Raw genomic sequence first — 20,554 nt, 5'->3', positions numbered from 1 at the left:
GAGCCTAAACATGACCGCCTCCCTCACGTGACACAACGCCGAACACAGGCGCAGATCTGCAAGCCCACAACGCCTAGCTTCCTTGAAGCTTTGTGGGCTTGCAGATCCGCGCTTGTGTTCGGCGTGGGACACCTTCTTACGAGGAATTACGTGTAATCGTGTTTGACAGTCGGCAAAAGTCAATCTGGAGTAAGAGAAACAACACAGAACAACATAAAAACGTGATATGCACAGTGGTGGAAAGTAACTAAGTACATGTACTCAAGTACTGCACTTAAATACAATTTGTAGGTACTTTTACTTTACTGGAGTACTTCCAATTTGCAATACTTTTCACTTCTACTCCACTACATCTCAGAGGTAAATATTGTTCTTATTACTTTGCTGGAGTATTTCCAATTTTCTATGCTTTTAACTTATACTCCAATATACATCTCAGAGGCAAATATTGTACTTTTTACATCACTGCAATTATTTGAACACTTTAGTTACTAGTTACTTTGTAGATTATTACAAAACCACTTCAGACCTATATATATATATTGGCATTTTGAAAATAGCAGATCTAGAAGCTCAACAATGCGTTGCAATGCGACATGTTGTGAGCTTGTAGATCTGCTTCTTTTTTTTTTTTTTTATACATTTCAGACATATGATACCTTGTGAAATGGGACATTCTGCATAATGAGTACTTTACCTTTGGTACTTTAAGTACATTTTGATGCCAATACTTTTGTACTTTTACTCAAGTAATCTTTTATTATACCAGAGTGTTTCCACATTGCAGTATCGATACTTTTACTTACGTAAAAAAATTGAGTATTTTTTTCCACTGCTGGTTAATATGGATAGATAAATAAGATTCATGAGATACATTACTGCTATGCCACCAAAATGTGTATACAGTCATAAAAAGATGTGAATCATTACTCTCCTTCAAAAACGTATGTGGCTGCAATTCGGAACTGGCCCCTGTAAAAAGTCAAAGCCTATCCTCCCTGTACATATTTTCATTTTCGATTTCTACTCGTTTATGTTTTTTTTGCATAGTATTGTATATTTGTCTGTACATGTTTCGATGAATTGAGTACAAAGGACCCCAATGGAAAGCAGACCGTGTATTGAATTGTACCTCCCTGTGCTTGTCTTTGCAAACTGTTAAAAAAGTATTCAATCAATCAATCAATCAATATTTTTTTAGCATCTTGCTTCAGCTGCTGCTCTTTAAACACACAGAGGAATGTGGGAGGTTTCTTCCTTCATATATAATATATATAATACGCCCCTTTTGCCTTCCAGGATAATATATCCTGGAAGGCAAAGGGGGCGTGGCTTTAGGGGAAATGGGCGTGGCTTTAAACAACGCAAAACAATTGCCATCTGGTGGCCAAAGGAATGATCTACAGATTTTAAAGTTGCAACACAGGCCTACAAGTACAAATTCATAGATCTGATAGAATGACACTCGCTGTGTCTCTTGAAACAGTGTTCAAAGGAGTTGCATATATGTTATTTAATACTGCAGTTTTCATTGTTTAGTTTGCCGCAAGCTGCTATAAATTATGACTGTGTCATTTGTTTTTATTTTTGTTTGATAATTGTTTGTTGAGCTCCCTGTCCGTGTCTGGTGTCATGGTGGGCGGTGGTGGATGCCGCCCGCCGCTGGCCGGCCGCAGGCTGCTCTCCGTCGGCGTGCTGCAGCTGCTGCTCGGCCTCTGCACGGTGGCGCTGTGCTGCGGAGCGCTGTCCATCAGCACCTCCCAGCCCGTCCGACGGGCCTGTCCCTTCTGGGCCGGCGCCTCCGTAAGCTGTTGCATTTTTTTTTATTTTTAATCATTTTTATTTCATTTTTAAAGGTAGGGTAAGTGATTTTCTTTGGTTAGAATAAGTGTTAAATAGCACTATATTCTGATAGTACTCATTGCTATAGAGTGCGTGTTCAGTAACAGGAGTCACATTTGGAACTAGAACACTATAAAAATGAAGCTGATAAATTGGTACTCTCTCCTGATTGGCTGAAATATTGTCACCTACCTGAAAATGTTTATTAAAGAGCTGGAGAGACATGGAGGCTCCTGTTACTGAACAAACTCTATAGCAATGATCACTATCACAATATAGTGCTTTAACCTTTTAACAAAAAAACGTTTTGTTTTGACCCAAACATATCACTTACCTTACCTTTTAATACTTTTATTGCAAATGATTTCACATTTCATTTCATGTTGCAGTACACACGTATTCTTGCAATTGTTTTGTTTTTCCTTTTTTCCCTCTTTTTATATACTGTACACCCAGTGTTACAAACTAAATTAAGGTTGTTGCATTGATTGATTGAATACTTTATTAACAGTTTGCAAAATAGTACAGTGGCACACAGCGATGGAAGAAGTACTCTGTTTTTTACTTAAAGGGTAAGACCACTTTAGTAGAGGTTTGGGTTGTGTAGTTACCTTGCCATGATGTAACTCCAAAGGTGGGCAAGAAATAAAAAATTATTGCTCCATTGATTAGAAATTGATAATTCAAAATATGCTCCTCATTGACTTACATTGTACGGTAAAACAGCTCTCAAAGTCACTCTTTTAGCACATAAATGAACCCAAACATAGCTGATTCAGACAATATAGAGCATCACCAAACCCAGTACTGTTTTTTTTATTTATAAAAATGTCAACTTCCTGTTGATTTTACTATTTGAAGAACTGGATCCGGATCCACCGATCCAGTCCGGGTTTTCTACTTATTAAAAATGGCAAAATCAACAGGAAGTTGACATTTTTATTTAAAAAAAAAACAGTACTGGGTTTGGTGATGTTCTATATTGTCTGAATCAGTTATGTTTGGGTTCATTTATGTGCTAAAAGAGTGACTTTGAGAGCTGTTTTACCGTACAATGTAAGTCAATGAGGAGCATATTTTGAATTATCAATTTCTAATCAATGGAGCGATTATTTTTTATTTCTTGCCCACCTTTGTAGTTACATCATGGCAAGGTAACTACACAACCCAAACCTCTACCAAAGTGGTCTTGCCCTTTAAGTAAAAGTATCAATACTGCAATGTAGAAATACTCTAGTGCAAAAGTATTGTTGCATGGCATCAAAATATACTTAAAGTACCAAAAGTAAAAGCAGTCATTGTGCAGAATGTCCCTTTTCACAAGTTCAAAATGTATTAAAAATATTTTTGAAAATAGCAGATCTACAAGCTCACAATGCGTCGCGACGCATTGTGAGCTTGTAGATCGTCTATTTTCAAATGGCCGAAATGTATATAGGGCTGAAGTGGTGGTTACTGTATGTTTTGTGATAATAATCTACATCTGCAATCTCCTTTCATCGTGGTGAGTTTATATTTTTGCTTTAATCCATGTTATGTCCTGTATGTTTGTGTAGGTCATCCTCTCAGGGATCGTAGGGCTGACAACATGGAGGAGACCCCTACTGCTATTGGTAAGATGCTTCACATATTAAAGGAAGGGTTCACCCAAAAAATGACTTATTTTCTATCACACACCCCATGAAGCATTGATTTCAGGGAGATTTTTTTGTTTTTGTTGCATTCCTGAGCCAATAATTTGATGACCGGGTGTATATCCGGTAGGAGACTCAAATCGTCTCCTTTGAGTCTCCTACTGGATACATTAGCATCTTTCCGCTGGTAATCTAATTATTAGTTTAGGAATGCAACAAAAACAAAAAAAATCTCCATGAATTCAATGCTTCATGGGGTGTGTAATTAATAGAAAATAAGTCATTTTGTGGGTGAACTACTCCTTTAACACCTTTTCCTTGCAATACCTCTTGTCAACCACTAGGTGTCATACCTGACCACATAATCTAAAATGTCTTCAGTAGAAGAGCAGGGAGTCCTACAATCCCTGCAGTAGTGTTTAGTTACATTGTATTATACTCTACCTCAAAGATTTAGTACATTTTGAATTCCGGACTTGTACTTGTAACAGAGTATTTCTACATTGCAGTATTGATACTTAGTAAAACATTAGAGTACTTTTTTCCACCACTGTGGTTTACCAGGCACATTTTTGAATAACAGAAGTATAAAATGTATATTTTATTTTATTTTGTAATACTTTATTGCAGGTTCGTACAATATATGTGATCCATTTCATCCATAATATCTTACAAGTGTTGTTCTTCACTTGTTTAATTCATCCTGCATCATTTTTTATACATTTTAATACATATACAAACAGAAATAATAATACAAAAAAACACTTTTGGGGCAGAGGTTCTGAATTGGCATCCAGGGAGTGTGTGCACAGTTTCGCTGCCATCATGCCAACGGTGCCGGAGATTAGCTGTTCACAGACGGACGGACACAAACACGGACACACACACACAGACACACACACAGACACACACACACACAGACACACACACACAGACACACACACAGACACACGGACGGACGGACAGGGTGCAAAACATACTCTCTCGCCATGCCTTTCGGCCTGGCGGAGACAAAAAGGGGGAAATAAAGAAAATAGAAATAAGAGTGGGGGGGGGGGAGGGATAGGGATAGCTTTCCTGTAGTACTCTAAATGTACTCTTACACTTCATGTATTTCTGAGTCCCATTTATAAAATTACTTACGTGGTTAATGTGCGTTGGCACTCCCTCACCTTTCACATCTACATCTCTTTACATCTTCTGAACCCCGGAATATATAATAATGGATACCGGGGTTCAACCACTTAACCCATTTTGGGCGGGAACCCCTATTTGTAACTATACCTTTCAGGACGGGAACCCCTTTAGGCGTTCTTGTTGCTATGTACAGTATATAGCAACATGCATTAATTTTTGAATAAATATTTGAAGTTTTTCAGAAAAGGCGTTTTTAGAATCGGCCTCAGGTCTACATGGGTTAAAGTGAATGTATGTAGTTCTCTTCATTCAGGTGAATGTATTTGTAGTTCTCTCGGTGATGTGTGTTCTTCTCATTCAGGTCAATGTATTTGCAGTTCTCTCTGTGATGTGTGTTCTTCTCATTCAGGTCAATGTATTTGTAGTTCTCTCGGTGATGTGTGTTCTTCTCATTCAGGTCAATGTATTTGTAGTTCTCTATGTGATGTGTGTTCTTCTCATTCAGGTCAATGTATTTGTAGTTCTCTCGGTGATGTGTGTTCTTCTCATTCAGGTCAATGTATTTGTAGTTCTCTCGGTGATGTGTGTTCTTCTCATTCAGGTCAATGTATTTGTAGTTCTCTCGGTGATGTGTGTTCTTCTCATTCAGGTCAATGTATTTGTAGTTCTCTCTGTGATGTGTGTCATCCTCAACCTGGCTGCATTCATCCAGTGCTGCCAGGGAGCCCAGCTGGTCTCCAGCATGAACACCTGCACACTGGTGACACTGGTGAGTGTGTGTGTGTGTGTGTGTGTGTGTGTGTGTGTGTGTGTGTGTGTGTGTGTGTGTGTGTGTGTGTGTGTGTGTGTGTGTGTGTGTGTGTGTGTGTGTGTGTGTGTGTGTGTGCGCGTGCGTGCGTGCGTGCGTGCGTGCGTGCGTGCGTGCGTGCGTGCGTGCGTGCGTGCGTGCGTGTGTGGGTGTGTGTGTGTGTGGGGAGGTGAACTCGAAGAAAACTAGCACTCCTTTTTCAATCTGACTGGTTTTCCAATACTGTAACATATATAATCTAAAGAATATAATGATAACTCTCTGGAAAGATGCATGTTCCTGCAGTGACTATACAATAACGTGTGTGTGTGTGTGTGTGTGTGTGTGTGTGTGCGTGTGTGTGTGAAACAATTACAACTCACAGTTTTTTATCAATTGTTTCATTCCTCATATTATTAATCATAATTATCATCATATTATTGATTAAGACTTCTGTGGTTGCTGGTGACATGTCTTCCAGAGTGAGACGGGGGACGTGTGTCACTGCTGTTCCCTCAGCCCAACATCTGAATGTCCAGAAGACAAGCTGCTCCTCCTGTCCCCTGGGAGCTCCTGCAGCACCATGAGAATGCTGCTCAAGGTACAGGAGGACCTTCCTATTGGAGCTTCTCATGCATGCAGTTCTGTAAAGTAACTTAACCCTTTAAGACCAGGAACGCATGTGTGTGTCATTTTAAGATTTCCTTGGCTATATAAAAATAGCAGATCTACAAGCTCATAGCACGGCACAAGTGCGGCGCTATGAGCTTGTAGATCGGCAATTTTTTTTTTTTTTTAAATCGTAAAAATGTCTGCAAATCTTTAGTTTGAATAATGTACATATACTTTTTTTAAAGCGAAAGTTTTTAACTCAAGTCTTTGCTTCTGGAGATTTTACAAATGTCTTCAAAATCCTAACAGTTTTTCTTTCCTAAAGTTTTTATTTTATTTATTTTTTTTACTTATGTTTCTATATTATCAATGGTTTTCAAAAATGTTTTCATGTCAAGGACACCCAAAATAATATGTATTTGTCCGCGGACCCCCTCCCATCTAAAAATATTTTGTTCCAGGGACCCCCAGAAGCAAAGATTTGAGTTAAAAATGTATATAAAAGATTTGCACAATTCTTAATTTTTTTTCTAAAAATAGCAGATCTACAAGCTCGTAGCGCGGCACTCGGTGCCGCGCTATGAGCTTGTATATCTGCTATTTTTGAATAGCCAAAGAAATCTTAAAATGACACACATGCGTTCCCTTTCCCGGCCTTAAAGGGTTAAGTCCATTCACTCAAGTACTGCACTTTATTGTCGCTATCGGGCAGAAACCTTGTACCTCCGTATGTTACACTCCATTGTATGTCAGTGTCACACAAAAGTAGCAAAAACTAGAAAAAGTGCTCCTCGGAGCACAGGTCAGGTCAGGTTATTGTGGGCCAGCAATGTTCGGAGTTCTTCGATCAGGATGGAGTTTGAAAAATCGGACACATCCTTCTTGATCACTTGACTATAGAGATAGCGTGTACCGATTTGCGTGATGTTTTGCAAAAATCTGCCTCCTGGTGGCCCTATAACAGGCTGATCTGAAACATCTGGGGCAGAGGTTCTGCTCTGGCATCCAGGGAGTGTGAGTGCACAGTTTCGCTTCAATCGGGCCACAGACAGACGGACGGACGGACGGAGGGACGGCCGGACGGATGGACGGATGGACGGACAGACGGAAGGACAGGGTGCAAAAGATAGTCTCGGCCACGCCTTAGGCCTGGCGGAGACAATAACTATTACATTTGGTTGAAAGCTACACATCAGCTGCATAATTGCAGATACTGTCATTAAAAAAAGTCAAATGATGGCCTGTATATCGGTCAAACGGATATGACGGCCTGGCTCGGCTGTCTAGCACACTGATTCTCAAACCTTTTCATGTCAAGGACCCCCAAAATAATATGTATTTGTCCACAGACCCCCATCTAGTTTGTGCCAGGGAGTGACCCCCATACAAGATTTGTGTCGTTAATTATGAATTATTCAATTATAATTATTATCATTCAATGTTTTTATTTAAATTAGCAGATCTACAGGCTCACAATGCATCACATTGTGAGGCTTTGTGAGCTTGTAGATCTGCAAATTTTTTTATAGGGTCAAACTGATTTTGATGCTGTATTAACTAATGTTGGGGACCCCCTGGAACCCCTTCAAGGACCCCTGGTACCCCAGACCACTGGTCTAGCAGAAATGGTGTACATTTTGGACAACAGATTGTCTCATGTAGTCTCTGTGATTTTGCAGAAAGTTCTGTCTGCACTGTCTGCGCTGAACGCCCTGTCCACCGCTGTGTGCCTGGTGGCTGCCGCCCTCCGATACCTGGAGATCTTCCACGCCAGACCACCATGTATGGTAGGAGGACCCTTACATACCTTCACAACTTCAATATACCCACCATGTATGGTAGGACCCTTACATACCTTCACAACTTCAATATACCAGACCACCATGTATGTATGGTTGGACCCTTAACCCTTCCATTGTGTTAGGGTCTTTTTTGACCCGTTTTCAAGTTTGAATAGGTAAAAAGTACCCTTTACATTTCTTTATTGGAACGAGGCTTCATGATATCCTCAGAAATAGCTATTTTAACGCAATAAATGTATTTATCATCATTTTAATTAATTCTGATGGTCAAAAAAAGTGGTGTTAGGGTCCGAAATGACCCGGCAAAGAAGTGTGGCTCAATTCCCCCCCAAATTGTCAATATTCAATGTTTACATGTTTGAGAGTGAGAGAGACTTGTCCTCAATTAGCATTTGCTATCAGGAGTAAAATAAAGTTTGAGTTTATGAAAAATAAATGACTTTTTACCTTCTATGGTATACGGGTCATTTCGGACCCTAACACCACTAGTGTCACTATTTTTAATAATTTTAACATTTTTTAAAGTTAAAAAACGAAAACAAGTATTTTTTTATTATAGCTAGATAACATCATTATCCATTGCCTTCATTATAGGAAATGTAATTAGTGAATTTTAACATTTTTATAATAGAAAACGAGATATATTGAAAGATTAAACCCTAGCCCTAACCCAACATAATATATAAAAAAGTGTTTACATGGATATGAATGCATTACAAGTCAGCTATGAGGTGGGAGAAGAAAAAAAAAAGAAAATACTTATTTTTTGAGTATTTTGGGCTGATTTAAATCACGGGTCAAATTTGACCCGCTAACACCACAAGTGGATGCAGTTTTCTAACACAATGCAAGGGTTAAGCCATTCAATCCGGGAACACATCTCAAAACATAACAGATCTACAAGCTCATAGCGCGGCACGGAGTGCCGCGCTATGAGCTTGTAGATCTGTTATGTTTTGAACATTTTTGCAAATGTTTGCACATTTTTGCAAATTGAATAGCCAACGGTTAGGATTTAGAAAACATTTGTAGAATATATATTCAAAGATTTGCACACATTTTCACGATTTAAAAAAAAAATAGCAGATCTACAAGCTCTTAATACACTCGGTACGGCGCTATGAGCTTGTAGATCTGCTATTTTTGAATAGCCAACGAAAACAAAAAATGCGTTCCCGGATTGAATGGGTTAAATACCTTCACAACTTATAATATTCCAGACCACCATGTAAGGCAGGACCCTTAGATACAGGCAGATCTTCAACACTAGATAATATACTAGATATGTATATTGTTTTTTCATTCAAAATAATCGTATTTTTCTTTTGTATTATAATTGATTCCATTGGTTAGTTAAACTAACTGTTGTGCCCCTCCCTCTATTGTTGTGTGACAGACGGAGGAGTCGAGGGTCACAGTAGAGGAGGGGATGGGACCTGACGTGCTTCCGGACCCAGATGAGTTCGTTGCTCCAGCCCCGCCCCCCTCCTACTTCTCCATGTTCTACTCCTACACCCCCCGCCTGGCCCGCAGGTAACCCCGCCCCCCCTCCTACTTCTCCATGTTCTACTCCTACACCCCCCGTCTGGCCCGCAGGTAACCCCACCCCCCCTCCTACTTCTCCATGTTCTACTCCTACACCCCCCGCCTGGCCCGCAGGTAACAGTGGCAGAAGACAGCGTTGCCAGATTTCGCGAGAGAAATAAGCAACCAGGTCTATGAGGAATAGAAGCGACTATAGGCCACATCAGCACTTAACATCTATATGCATCATCGGATCGCGACGCGTTGTAGGCTTGTAGATAAAAAAACCTAGCAGATGTACAGTACAAACTCGCATCTGTGAGCTTGTAGATCTGCTATTTTTCCGAACCGCAGTTCAAAAACCACTGTTCTAAATCTGAAAAACGTATGTTGCTATATAGCTAATACTTAAATGACACAGATGCTTTCCCGGTTTTAGACCGACCATGCGCCATAGATCGTCTAAAGAGAGCCCAGAGGATTTTACGCTGGTGTAAGGAATGCATTTTGATAATGTACTGTCACAGTATGATTGGAAAACATATCAGATTGAAAAAGTTGCTCTCGTTTTCGCCGACGGAGGCGCGCCTTCTTAACACATTAACTGCCAGAATTATTTTCATATTTTTTTAGCCAGTGCCAGAGTTTTTCATTGGAAAAAAAAAAGTACTCAGGAGCCGAAATACAGCATTTTTAAGTTTTAAGTTAACAAGGAAGTGGATAGGAGTCTAGATCTTCAACTAATCATATCTCCTTGGTCTTTGGGTGAAATTGGAAAAAAAATTACTTCACGTAGATCTACGCGATTGGCACGTGGCGGCTTTAAAGCGGTTCGCGTAGATCTACGTGATTGGCAGTCAATGTGTTAAGGGGACACAGGCTCTTCTAAGCTCGCTCGGCGGTGCCTCTCGTGCCACGAGAGGCACCGCCGAGCGAGCTTAGAAGAGCTAGTCGCCATGCCGAGCGTTGCGAAGTCACCTTCAGCCGACTCAGCGCCGTCCGAGTTATGTCCCGATAACGACAGAATTGTAAATCATCGTCCCCCCTAGTCTCGGTACCTCCAAGACGTAATTTGTTTTTTTGAAAAGAAATTACGCGTGCAAAATTACGCCACGCTCCCATGCTCAGCATGAGAGCGTGGCGTAATTTTGCACGCGTAATTGGGAGGTGAACTCGAAGAAGACGAGCACTCAATCTAACTGGTTTTCCAATCACACCGTAACATATATAATCTAAAGAATATAATGATAACTGTGTGTGTGTGTGTGTGTGTGTGTGTGTGTGTGTGTGTGTGCGTGTGCGTGTGTCAGAATGTTCGGGGACAGCGTGGTCCCTCATGCCTCTGGGGCCAGGATGAAAGGGGCGGAGCTTTTCCCTCCCCTGGACCCTCCCCCTCCCTACGAGGAGGTCGCTGGTAGCTCCGCCCCCAACACCACCGTCACACAGGTGCGCTGACACGATTACCTTTCATGGTCATGATGTTGTGCTCTGGAAGAGTCCATTACAACAAACATGTTATTGCACTGCAGTACGGCTGAGAATAGCAATTATGTTCTAAGTGATTATTCTATAGACTACTGTTTCAATTAATTGAATATCCGAGAAGCTAATTTGTTAATTAAATTATATTATACATGGAGTACTTCCACATTGTCGTATTCAGTAAAAAAAAATCTGAGGACTTCTTCCAGCAGTGGTAATTTAGTATACTTAAAGGTAGGGTAAGTGATTTGCTTTGGTTAAAATAAGTGTTAAATAGCTCTATATTCTGATAGTACTCATTGCTATAGAGTGTTTGTTCAGTATTAGGAGTCTCCTTGTCTCTCCAGCTCTTTATTAAACAGAAAATGCATTTTTGTTTCAGTTTCAGTTTCATTTCCAATTTTATCCAACCAGGACAGAGAACTCAATCAGGATACAGATTAAACAAGTGAAATTGGAAGTGATGACACTAAGAAATGAGCAAACAAAATTGGAACTGGAACACTATACAAATTAAGCTTAAAAATTGATACTTTCTCCTGATTGGCTGAGATGTTGACACCTACCGAAAAATGTATTTTCTGTTTATTAAAGAGCTGGAGAGACAAGGAGACATCTGTTACTGAAAAAACACTCTATAGCAATGATTACTATCAAAATATAGTATTTGAACCTTTTAACAAAATACTTTTTGTTTTAACCAAAAAATATCACTTACCCTACCTTTAATAGTATGTTAGTATGGAAATTCATTGTAGGCTACTGTATGTGACCTTCTGTAATCATTGTGATATGTTTTATGATTGTATATTCATTATATTTTAGCTCACTTCTGTTCTGTTTTCAGGAGACAGAGCTGAGTACAATCACATGCAACACCCCTGTCAGAGGTAGGGTATAATCACAACACGCACGCACGCACGCACACACACACACACACACAAGCACACACACGTACACATTTTAATATTGAATATTGGTTGACAGCCCTAATAGACGTAATAGTGTTTGCCTGACCACAAATGTGTCCGTGTGTGCGTGTGTGTGCGTGCGTGCGTGTGTGTGTGTCTCTTGTGTGTACAGGTCCAGTGTCAGACGTGTGTCTCCAGTCAGTGTCGGAGGTGTCAGGGGGCTCACTGCTGCCCCCCTCTCCTCCCAAGGTTAGTACAGTTTCAAAATTTCCATTCGTTTTTTTATTTCATTTTTGTTTTCAATTTAGTTTGTTTTAATTAGCTTTTAAAGCATGTGAAAATATGATACATAATACTATTGGTATGGATGCTGAGTTAGTTATTGTTTGTGTGTAAAGCCTAGTTTTTGTTGTAGTTTTTTTCAGTTAACTAAAATGCATTTTTTCAATTCTATTTTGTGTTGTTTCTCCTCCCCAGCACCAGGCTGGTCCAGGAGGACAGCAGCAGGCTGTGGGGTCCCTGTCCTCCCAGACAGCTCCTCCACGGAGACGCCGATCCAACAGCGACCCTCTTCTAACAGACCTCACAACCAAAGGTTTGTTTAAGGGCTGCAACAGTTCATCAACTTAATCCATTTAATTGATTATGGGGGGAAAACGATTATAAAATCTATTCTGGGGGAAAGAATATAATTTCCGCCCTCAAATCTGTTTTCAAATGGCGAGAATTTTACAATCTACAAGCTAGAACTACATTTAATTCATTGTAGGCAAAGCAATGCAGTTTTATTTGTAAAGCACATTTCAACAACAAGGCGATTCAATGTGCTTTACACAGAACATCAAGCAAAGAGAACACAATTATACAATAATAATAACAGATACAGTTACAGTGCAGAAGAGAAAGAAAAATAGATAAATAAAAGTAACTCAGTCAAAGGCAACGGCAAACAGAAAGGTCTTTAGTTGTGATTTAAAATACATAAGAGTGGCAGCAGACCTGTAGTTATGCGGGAGTTGTAAATGGTGCATTTATATAGCGCCTTTATCCAAAGCGTTTTACATAGATTGTGCATTACATTCACCCATTCACACACCGATGGCGGAGGAAACCATGCAAGAAACCAACCTGCTCATCAGGAGCAATTAGGGGTTCAGTGTCTTGCTCAAGGACACTTCTACACTAACTCTGGGGGAACCCGGGATCGAACTGGGAACCCTGCGGTTCCCATCCAGCCGCTCTACCCCTGAGCCACTGCCGCCCCCAGTTGTAGAAGGTTTAGTTTCAAGACTGTTCAGTCAATCTAATCCCTCTCTTTCTCTCTTTCTCTCTTTCTCTCTCTCTTCCTCTCTCTTTCTCTTTCTCTCTCCCTCTCTTCTCTTCCTCTCTATCCATCTCTTTCTCTCTCCCTCTCTTTCTCTCTCCCTCTCTTTCTCTCTCCCTCTCTTTCTCTCTCCCTCTCTTCCTCTCTCTCTCTCTCTCTCTCTCTCTCTCTCTCTCTCTCTCTCTCTCTCTCTCTCTCTCTCTCTCTATCTCTCTCTTTCCCCCCCTTACCCCTGTATAGTGGTTTCCCCTGACGGGCCCCATCATGGCCGTGTGACCACAGACTCGGCCACCCAGACGTCTCAGCCCACGCTGGCCGGGGCGCCATCGTCCCATCAGGTTCTCCCCTCGCTCCCTCGGTGGCGGCCTCTAGCGGGGAACGAGGGAAGCAGCAGCGGCCGTAGATCGTCGGGCCTGCGGCCCCCCCGGCCCTCCTCCATGGTGGACCACCAGAGCTACCAGCACACCCAGCAGCTGGTCAGCAGGTTCCTGGAGCAGCCCAGGGCCCAGGGTCTGGACCCTGAGGTTCACAAGCTGGTGGACAGCATCCGCACCGTCCTGCAGCTGGACCAGCACCACATGGAGGAGGTGGTCCGCTCCGCCAGCTACATAGAACAGGTAGATCATTAACACATTGACCGCCGGGCCCGTAGTTCTACGGGCCGTTAAATCCAACGGTTAAGCGCCGATCCCGTAGCCTACGGGCTGTGGTGCTTTTTCCTTTTTTTCGAATTTTTTTTTTTTTCAATTTTCCAGGGGGACCATTTTCAGTGTAACACCACCCGAAATCGACCGGAAGTGCGATCCCGTTTTTTGTTTCCCGTCTGGCTCCATTCTAAGTCGTACACAAAAAGCCCTGTAAAACCTGTACAGGACATGTAGTTTTTCATCCTCGCATTTGCCATGTTAACATAAACGGTCAGAACTCAAACATGGCGGCTCCGTTTGACACGCGGTCTCGACGAGTACACACCAGGACATGTGCACATTGTTTACAAACAGTGGATCGGGCAATCTAAAGGATTTTAACGGGGCCTATGGCGACCTGAAAAAAACAAAAAACAACAATAAAACCTTGGCACTGGTGAGTACATTATGAGATTAGCCCTTGGCGGTGGATGTGTTAATTGTCATACAAATAATTGTGATTTAATTTAACAGTTTATTGGTTGAATTGAACATAATTATGAATACAAATTGCATTTCTGTTTGACCTTTTTGGCTTCGTAAACAAAGGTTGCAGATATATGACAAATAATTAGTTTCAGTCTGAAACGGTATCCTGTATGTTTCTGAACCAATCAGAAGGTCCCACCCCACCTCCCTCCCTCTCTACCTAACTACCTAACTACCTACAGTAACTAAGGTTATAGTATAGTTTGTTAATTTACGATTCTGTCCCTATCGGTACATAACGCGAACGGTGCTGAGTCGGCTCTGGCGGCCTTCGCAACATTTGGCACGGTAACTCGCCCAGTTGAAATATGATTATTGTGAGGGGTCCCCAGTTCAAATATGATTATTTTGGGCGGTCCCCAGTTGAAATATGATTATTGTGAGGGGTCCCCAGTTCAAATATGATTATTTTGGGCGGTCCCCAGTTGAAATATGATTATTGTGAGGGGTCCCCAGTTAAAATATGATTATTGTGAGGGGTCCCCAGTTCAAATATGATTATTTTGGGGGGTCCCCAGTTAAAATATGATTATTGTGAGGGGTCCCCAGTTCAAATATGATTATTTTGGGCGGTCCCCAGTTGAAATATGATGAGGGGTCCCCAGTTCAACTATAATTATTTTGGGGGGTCCCCAGTTGAAATATGATTATTTTGAGGGGTCCCCAGTTCAAATATGATTATTTTGGGGGGTCGTGGCCTGAAAAAGGTTGAGAACCACTGATTTAACCATTTTGAATAAACTGCTGTATACCCTCCAGCGGCCGGCTCATTGGCTCCTCCCATTTCAGGCGTTTACCGAATCAGAGATGACGGGTGGTCCCGGCGGCCGCGCCCGTCAGCCAATCACCCGGCACCACAGCGTGGCCCCGCCTCCTCCTCCTCCTCCGCAGCAGCCGAGCAGCTCGTCTCAGACGCCGAGCGGGTCGGTGCGCCTCCGGCCCCCCCGGCCCTCCTCCATGGTGGACCACCAGAGCTACCAGCACACCCAGCAGCTGGTCAGCAGGTTCCTGGAGCAGCCCAGGGCCCAGGGTCTGGACCCTGAGGTTCACAAGCTGGTGGACAGCATCCGCACCGTCCTGCAGCTGGACCAGCACCACATGGAGGAGGTGGTCCGCTCCGCCAGCTACATAGAACAGGTAGGAGGTTTATTTATATTTTTGAGCGGTGTAACCGCTCCTATAAGTGGGTTTAGGACCCATCCGTGGTGAAAGTTTTTCTTTCCGTCGCGAAAATGTGTCTTTCGCTGTGACGCCATGCTGTGGAAAACACGCCCATAGGCTAAGCTCTGCAGGACGTGCTGTGATTGGCTAGCGAGACACATGATGAAATTAACTTCAAACTTCGCAGACGCGCTGTGATTGGCTAGCGAGACGCATGATGAAATTAATAATAATGTAAAAAATGTAAGCACGTCACTTCGCAGGATGTGCTGTGATTGGCCACCGAGATGCATGATGAAATTAATAACTCATAAATAGCACCGCTCACTTCGCACTGGGTGTGATTTTTTTTACTATGCTGTGTTTTAATACTCTTTTCAATACAGTAGCAAATGACTGAAAACTATCAATTCTCTCACAAAGATCCTGTATTTTCTTTTGCTCATGTCTTTTCACATGTCAGTGACATCACTGACGAATCCTTGGTATCTTTATAACCAGCTTCGAACATCCGTGCTACTTCCGGGTTGCATAACAGTGACGTCACTGTCGAATCCTTGGTGTCTTTATCCTAGCCTTTCAACGTGTTGGTGTTTACCAGCGGCGTCACGCGCTGTTTTTGATTGTTTTCACGCTTGCGCTAATTAAACACTAAGTCTTAGTCTTAACCTACCCCCCCCTCCCCATTTTTGGGCGGTGAAACCGCCCCTATAAGTGAGATTTGGAAAAATGTACATTTTCCTGCGCTGTGATCTGGGCCCAGGAAATTTGTACAATTATCCTGCGCTGTGATTGGCCAATCACAGTCTATTCAGGACTGTGATTGGCCAGTGTCACATGACACATGTGCATAGCCCTATATAAGAAACCATAACTTGAAAAAAACCAAACTTTGGTTTTTTTCAAGTTATGGTTTCGTCCATCATAAAGAGTGTTTCAATAAATGTATTTATCTTTTGTACATGATTGGTTGACTCCATTCAGTATTGTGATTAGCTAGCAAGACACCGCCCACTTCACACAGGGTGTGATTTTTTCTTCTCTTGTACATATTTTTCACTCTTCATACCAGTAACCTGTAAGCTGATTGTATGACGTTCTATATTGTAGTGTGTATATCTGTCTGTCTCTTATATGTCATCATGATTTGTGTGCATGGGGATCTCATCTTAAACAAGCTCAGTGCTTAATGAGTCTTCCAGTTTAGTAGACCTTGTATTGTGAATTTGTACTGTTGTTCTCATGTCTTACTAAATAAAGTACATCAATCAATCAATCAAAAAACAGGATTATTTCATGTCAACATTTAAGTACAACTATCAGAAGATGTAAATCAGGGAAAGTTTAACTAAAGTTTTACACCTGTCCAAATGTTTCTTCAGGCTATTTTTCACATAGTGATTCGTTTTTTTTAATTAAATGGATTTAAATCGTCACCCGTTTGAATCGATTTACGATAAATCGTTACATGCCTAGTCCTTGGCGCAACATTTTTTCAGATGGGGGTCCGCGGCCAAATATATACCAATTTGGGGGTCCTTGGTACGAAAAAGTTTGAGAACCACTGATTTAGAAGGCATTTTGTAGAACCGGCCTCAGGTCTTAATGCCTTAATGAACTGTGTGTGTGTGTGTGTGTATGTCGGCGTGATCGATTTAAATAAAACTATAAGATTGTAATTGTTTTTTATTTTCCACCTACCAGCACCTAACTCACCGAGGGAACGAGGGCAGCAGCAGCAGATCGGCGGGCCTCCGGCCCCCCCGGCCCTCCTCCATGGTGGACCACCAGAGCTACCAGCACACCCAGCAGCTGGTCAGCAGGTTCCTGGAGCAGCCCAGGGCCCAGGGTCTGGACCCTGAGGTTCACAAGCTGGTGGACAGCATCCGCACCGTCCTGCAGCTGGACCAGCACCACATGGAGGAGGTGGTCCGCTCCGCCAGCTACATAGAACAGGTACTGATTGAATCAATCAATCAATCAATCAATCAATCAATCAATCAATCAATCAATCAGTCAGTCTTTATTGTCATCACATTTACAAGTAAAAGCGGTAAATATATTCTTATTTGTGCCGGCTCAAAGTGCATGACTTCAATTGAATATTAAGAAAACTAAGGAGGTTATATTTGATTTTAGGACTAGTGCTCATGATGCACACCAGCAAATAGTTATTGATGGGGATGGGGTGGCGACTGTTGAGGAATACAAGTATTTGGGTACAACAATTGATTCCAAGCTGACATGGAATTCCAACACTGATGCCATCTATAAGAAAGGTCAGCAGAGGCTGCATTTTATGCGCAGACTGAGACAGTATGACGTGGAAAAAAGTGTAATGGTACTCTTCCATCGATCCTTCGTGGAGAGTGCACTGACTTTCTGTTTTGTTTCCTGGTATGGCTCATTATCATTGGTTAATAAGAACAAACTCCATAAAATCATCAATGTATCCAGCAAGATAGCTGGGGTACGACATGAGAGTATGGCAGCAATGTATGAGACCCGGGTGCTTAGGAAGGGGAGAGCTATTGCTAGGGATAGAACGCACCCGTTATACAGTCAATACCACCTTTTACCATCAGGACGACGGTACACAGTGCCAATGTTGCAGGCTAGGGCTTCAAGATCATTTGTCCCTACAAGCATAGGACTCCTGAACAAACAGGCCCCATCTCAGTTCTGTGCATAAAATGTAATGTGATGCCTCTTGAACCATGACTGGTGGCCTTGTCTAGCTTGTATGTATTTTGTAATTATGTTATGTGTTTGTGATTTTTTGTATCCTGATGACTGCTTGGCACAAAATGAATTATCAACAAATAAAGTATCTATCTATGAAAACATTGCTAGTTTAAAATCACGCGGATGTAAGTGTAAAACGAGCATCGGTTTTAAAAAAACAGTTCAGTTTGAAGAACGGTAACAAGCTCAGCTCTTATTCAGTATCTGTTCGTTGCTAGATAAGAACTGAAGTCTGGTGTTCTTGCTCCTGATAGCTGTATACCCGCATATATACACATGCACACCCATAGATATATATAAAGGCTAGATGACTCACCCGCGCTGCTGGCCAATGGAGTACGACGTTGCCACATGGCGGCCATCTTGGGACGGTCATTCATAACATTATGTCTATGGTGCATGTACTTTAAAATAATCATAGCGTGCTCAATTTTCATCCGATTTTCAAACGGTTTGGTGTGTTGTAAACACCAAAGATGTAGTTATGATACTGCATACTTAAAATTATATATATAAAAAAACATGATTATAATTATAAGTATGCAGTATCATAACTACATCTTTGGTGTTTACAACACACTAAACCGTTTGAAAATCGGATGAAAATTGAGCACGCTATGGTTATTTCAAAGTATATGCACCATAGACATAATGTTATGAATGACTGTTGCAAGATGGCCGCGGTTGAGCTACGCTTGCGACGCCCCCTTGAGCCATCTAGCCTTTATATATATCTATGTGCACACCTTCCTTCACACTAGCATGTATGCTACTTATTTATGGTAGCGCATGTGGTCAGGCAGGACAAAGTGCATTACATACTCCTTCCCATGTCGGGGTTTGGACAGGCTTTCAGAACGTTTTAAAACGTCCTTTCAAATCTAACACTTGCCTGCCTGCCATTCCACAAGAGGGCGCTCTAACACAGCTTAGGAACGATCCCTCGACTCTGAGAGAAGGAATGGACGGATGTGATGTCATCCCAAAAAAAAAAATCACTTTTGTCCACTCCTATGTTAGGAGTTGTAGAAAAACACATCCAGCTCGGATTCTTCTTTTTTTGGTGAAAACGATCCAATTCCCGATAGCAACAAAATGGCCTATCACGGTTATTTTTTTCCCCCCCCTGGTGGATAGAGGAGACGCTCCCCCACCCCCCAGACTCCCTTTATTTACATCCGTGTACACATCGCGACACCCGTGGCTCTCCAAAGATCGTCAATATAAGGTAAAAACGCTGGCATGGGGATGAAAAACAATGTTTTGAAACATTGAAAAATAAAAGATATTAAAAAAAAAACTCGGCTCCTCCCTTTTCTAGGCGTTCACCGAATCAGAGACGGCGGGCGGTCCAAGTCGTGCCCGTCAGCCAATCACCCGCCTCCACCACAGCAGAGCGGTCCCGCCTCCGCCTCCGCTTCCGCAGCCGAGCTGCTCGTCTCAGACGCTGCCCCTCCCCCCGAGGAAACGACCCGGCCTGCTGCACCTGCGGAGCTGTGGAGACCTCAGCTCCTTCACCTGCCCAGCGGTCCAGCCTCCGGAGCACAGGAGGGCCGCGCCGAGGGCCACCGGAGCCTGGTCCTCCACCCGGCCCTCGCTCGAGTGGCGGGCCGCGCCGAGGGCACCGCTCCGGTCGGGCTCGCGCCGCGAGCATCGCGACCGACCCCACAGTCTGATCGGGATTGTTCGAGAGACAATACTTTGATGCTGTACAGCACATTTTACTAGAGTACTGTTTTTGGAAGTGTTTTCTCTTTTTTCTCTTTGTTTTCCCCCAAACACGTGACTTTCACTCTGCTACGTTTCAAGTAGAAATGTTGTATAGGAAGGGACTCTTAGGACCCGAACGTACCAAAATATATTATGAATTAACGACTTACGCCCTATTTCAAATCAAATATAGTGACAATAGCCGTTCTATAAGCTCTTGGGGCTTGTAGATCTGGTATTTTCACTATTGAAAATTCCTGAAAATGTATTTTTGGAATTCCTTCATCGGTCCCCTTTTTTAAAATAATCTATATTTCCTTCACTGCACATGTGTTTTCATTCACTTAAACCGTGTTTATGTATGTTCTAGCAGCAGATGATTTCTCATTAGGGGGCTGTACAGCATATTTTGTCTCCATCCCCTACTAGGGGCGTTACGAAGTATCGCGGCACAATACCTAGCAATGTGAAAACGTCATACAAAACTGAATGGCGATATCCGTGACCGTGTGTGTGTCTGTCTGTTAGTTGTTGTTGAGTAGACAATTATTTGGAACCTTTTTTTTCTTCCTCCAAATTTAGCTGTAGTGCCAATTTATCCTCCAACGTTTCTGTTGTTGTACCCTACAACAATGGAAAGGTTCTGTTGTTGTACCCTACAAAAAGGTTCTGGTGTTGTACCCTACAACAACGGTTCTGGTGTTGTAC

At 42.2% G+C, this 20,554-nt stretch overlaps 1 protein-coding gene across 1 annotated transcript; it reads left to right on the top strand.

Moving 5' to 3' along the window:
* Nucleotides 1–219: 219 nt before the first annotated feature.
* On the top strand, nucleotides 220–20,314 carry fam189a2 (family with sequence similarity 189 member A2). The gene is made up of 15 exons (XM_080453042.1): nucleotides 220–360; nucleotides 1,611–1,803; nucleotides 3,399–3,455; nucleotides 5,263–5,382; nucleotides 5,882–6,001; nucleotides 7,692–7,799; nucleotides 9,211–9,347; nucleotides 10,649–10,784; nucleotides 11,668–11,710; nucleotides 11,904–11,980; nucleotides 12,209–12,326; nucleotides 13,296–13,672; nucleotides 15,020–15,367; nucleotides 17,096–17,347; nucleotides 19,458–20,314. The coding sequence occupies exons 2-15, from the start codon at nucleotides 1,633–1,635 to the stop codon at nucleotides 19,839–19,841; spliced, it is 2,448 nt and encodes an 815-aa protein (XP_080309168.1). The 5' UTR covers nucleotides 220–360; nucleotides 1,611–1,632; the 3' UTR covers nucleotides 19,842–20,314.
* The last annotated feature ends 240 nt before the right edge of the window (nucleotides 20,315–20,554 follow it).

Source organism: Gymnoscopelus braueri (assembly GCF_963280865.1).
Source record: "Gymnoscopelus braueri genome assembly, chromosome: 16".
Taxonomy (NCBI): domain Eukaryota; kingdom Metazoa; phylum Chordata; class Actinopteri; order Myctophiformes; family Myctophidae; genus Gymnoscopelus; species Gymnoscopelus braueri.
This window is presented reverse-complemented; position numbering and strand designations above follow the sequence as displayed.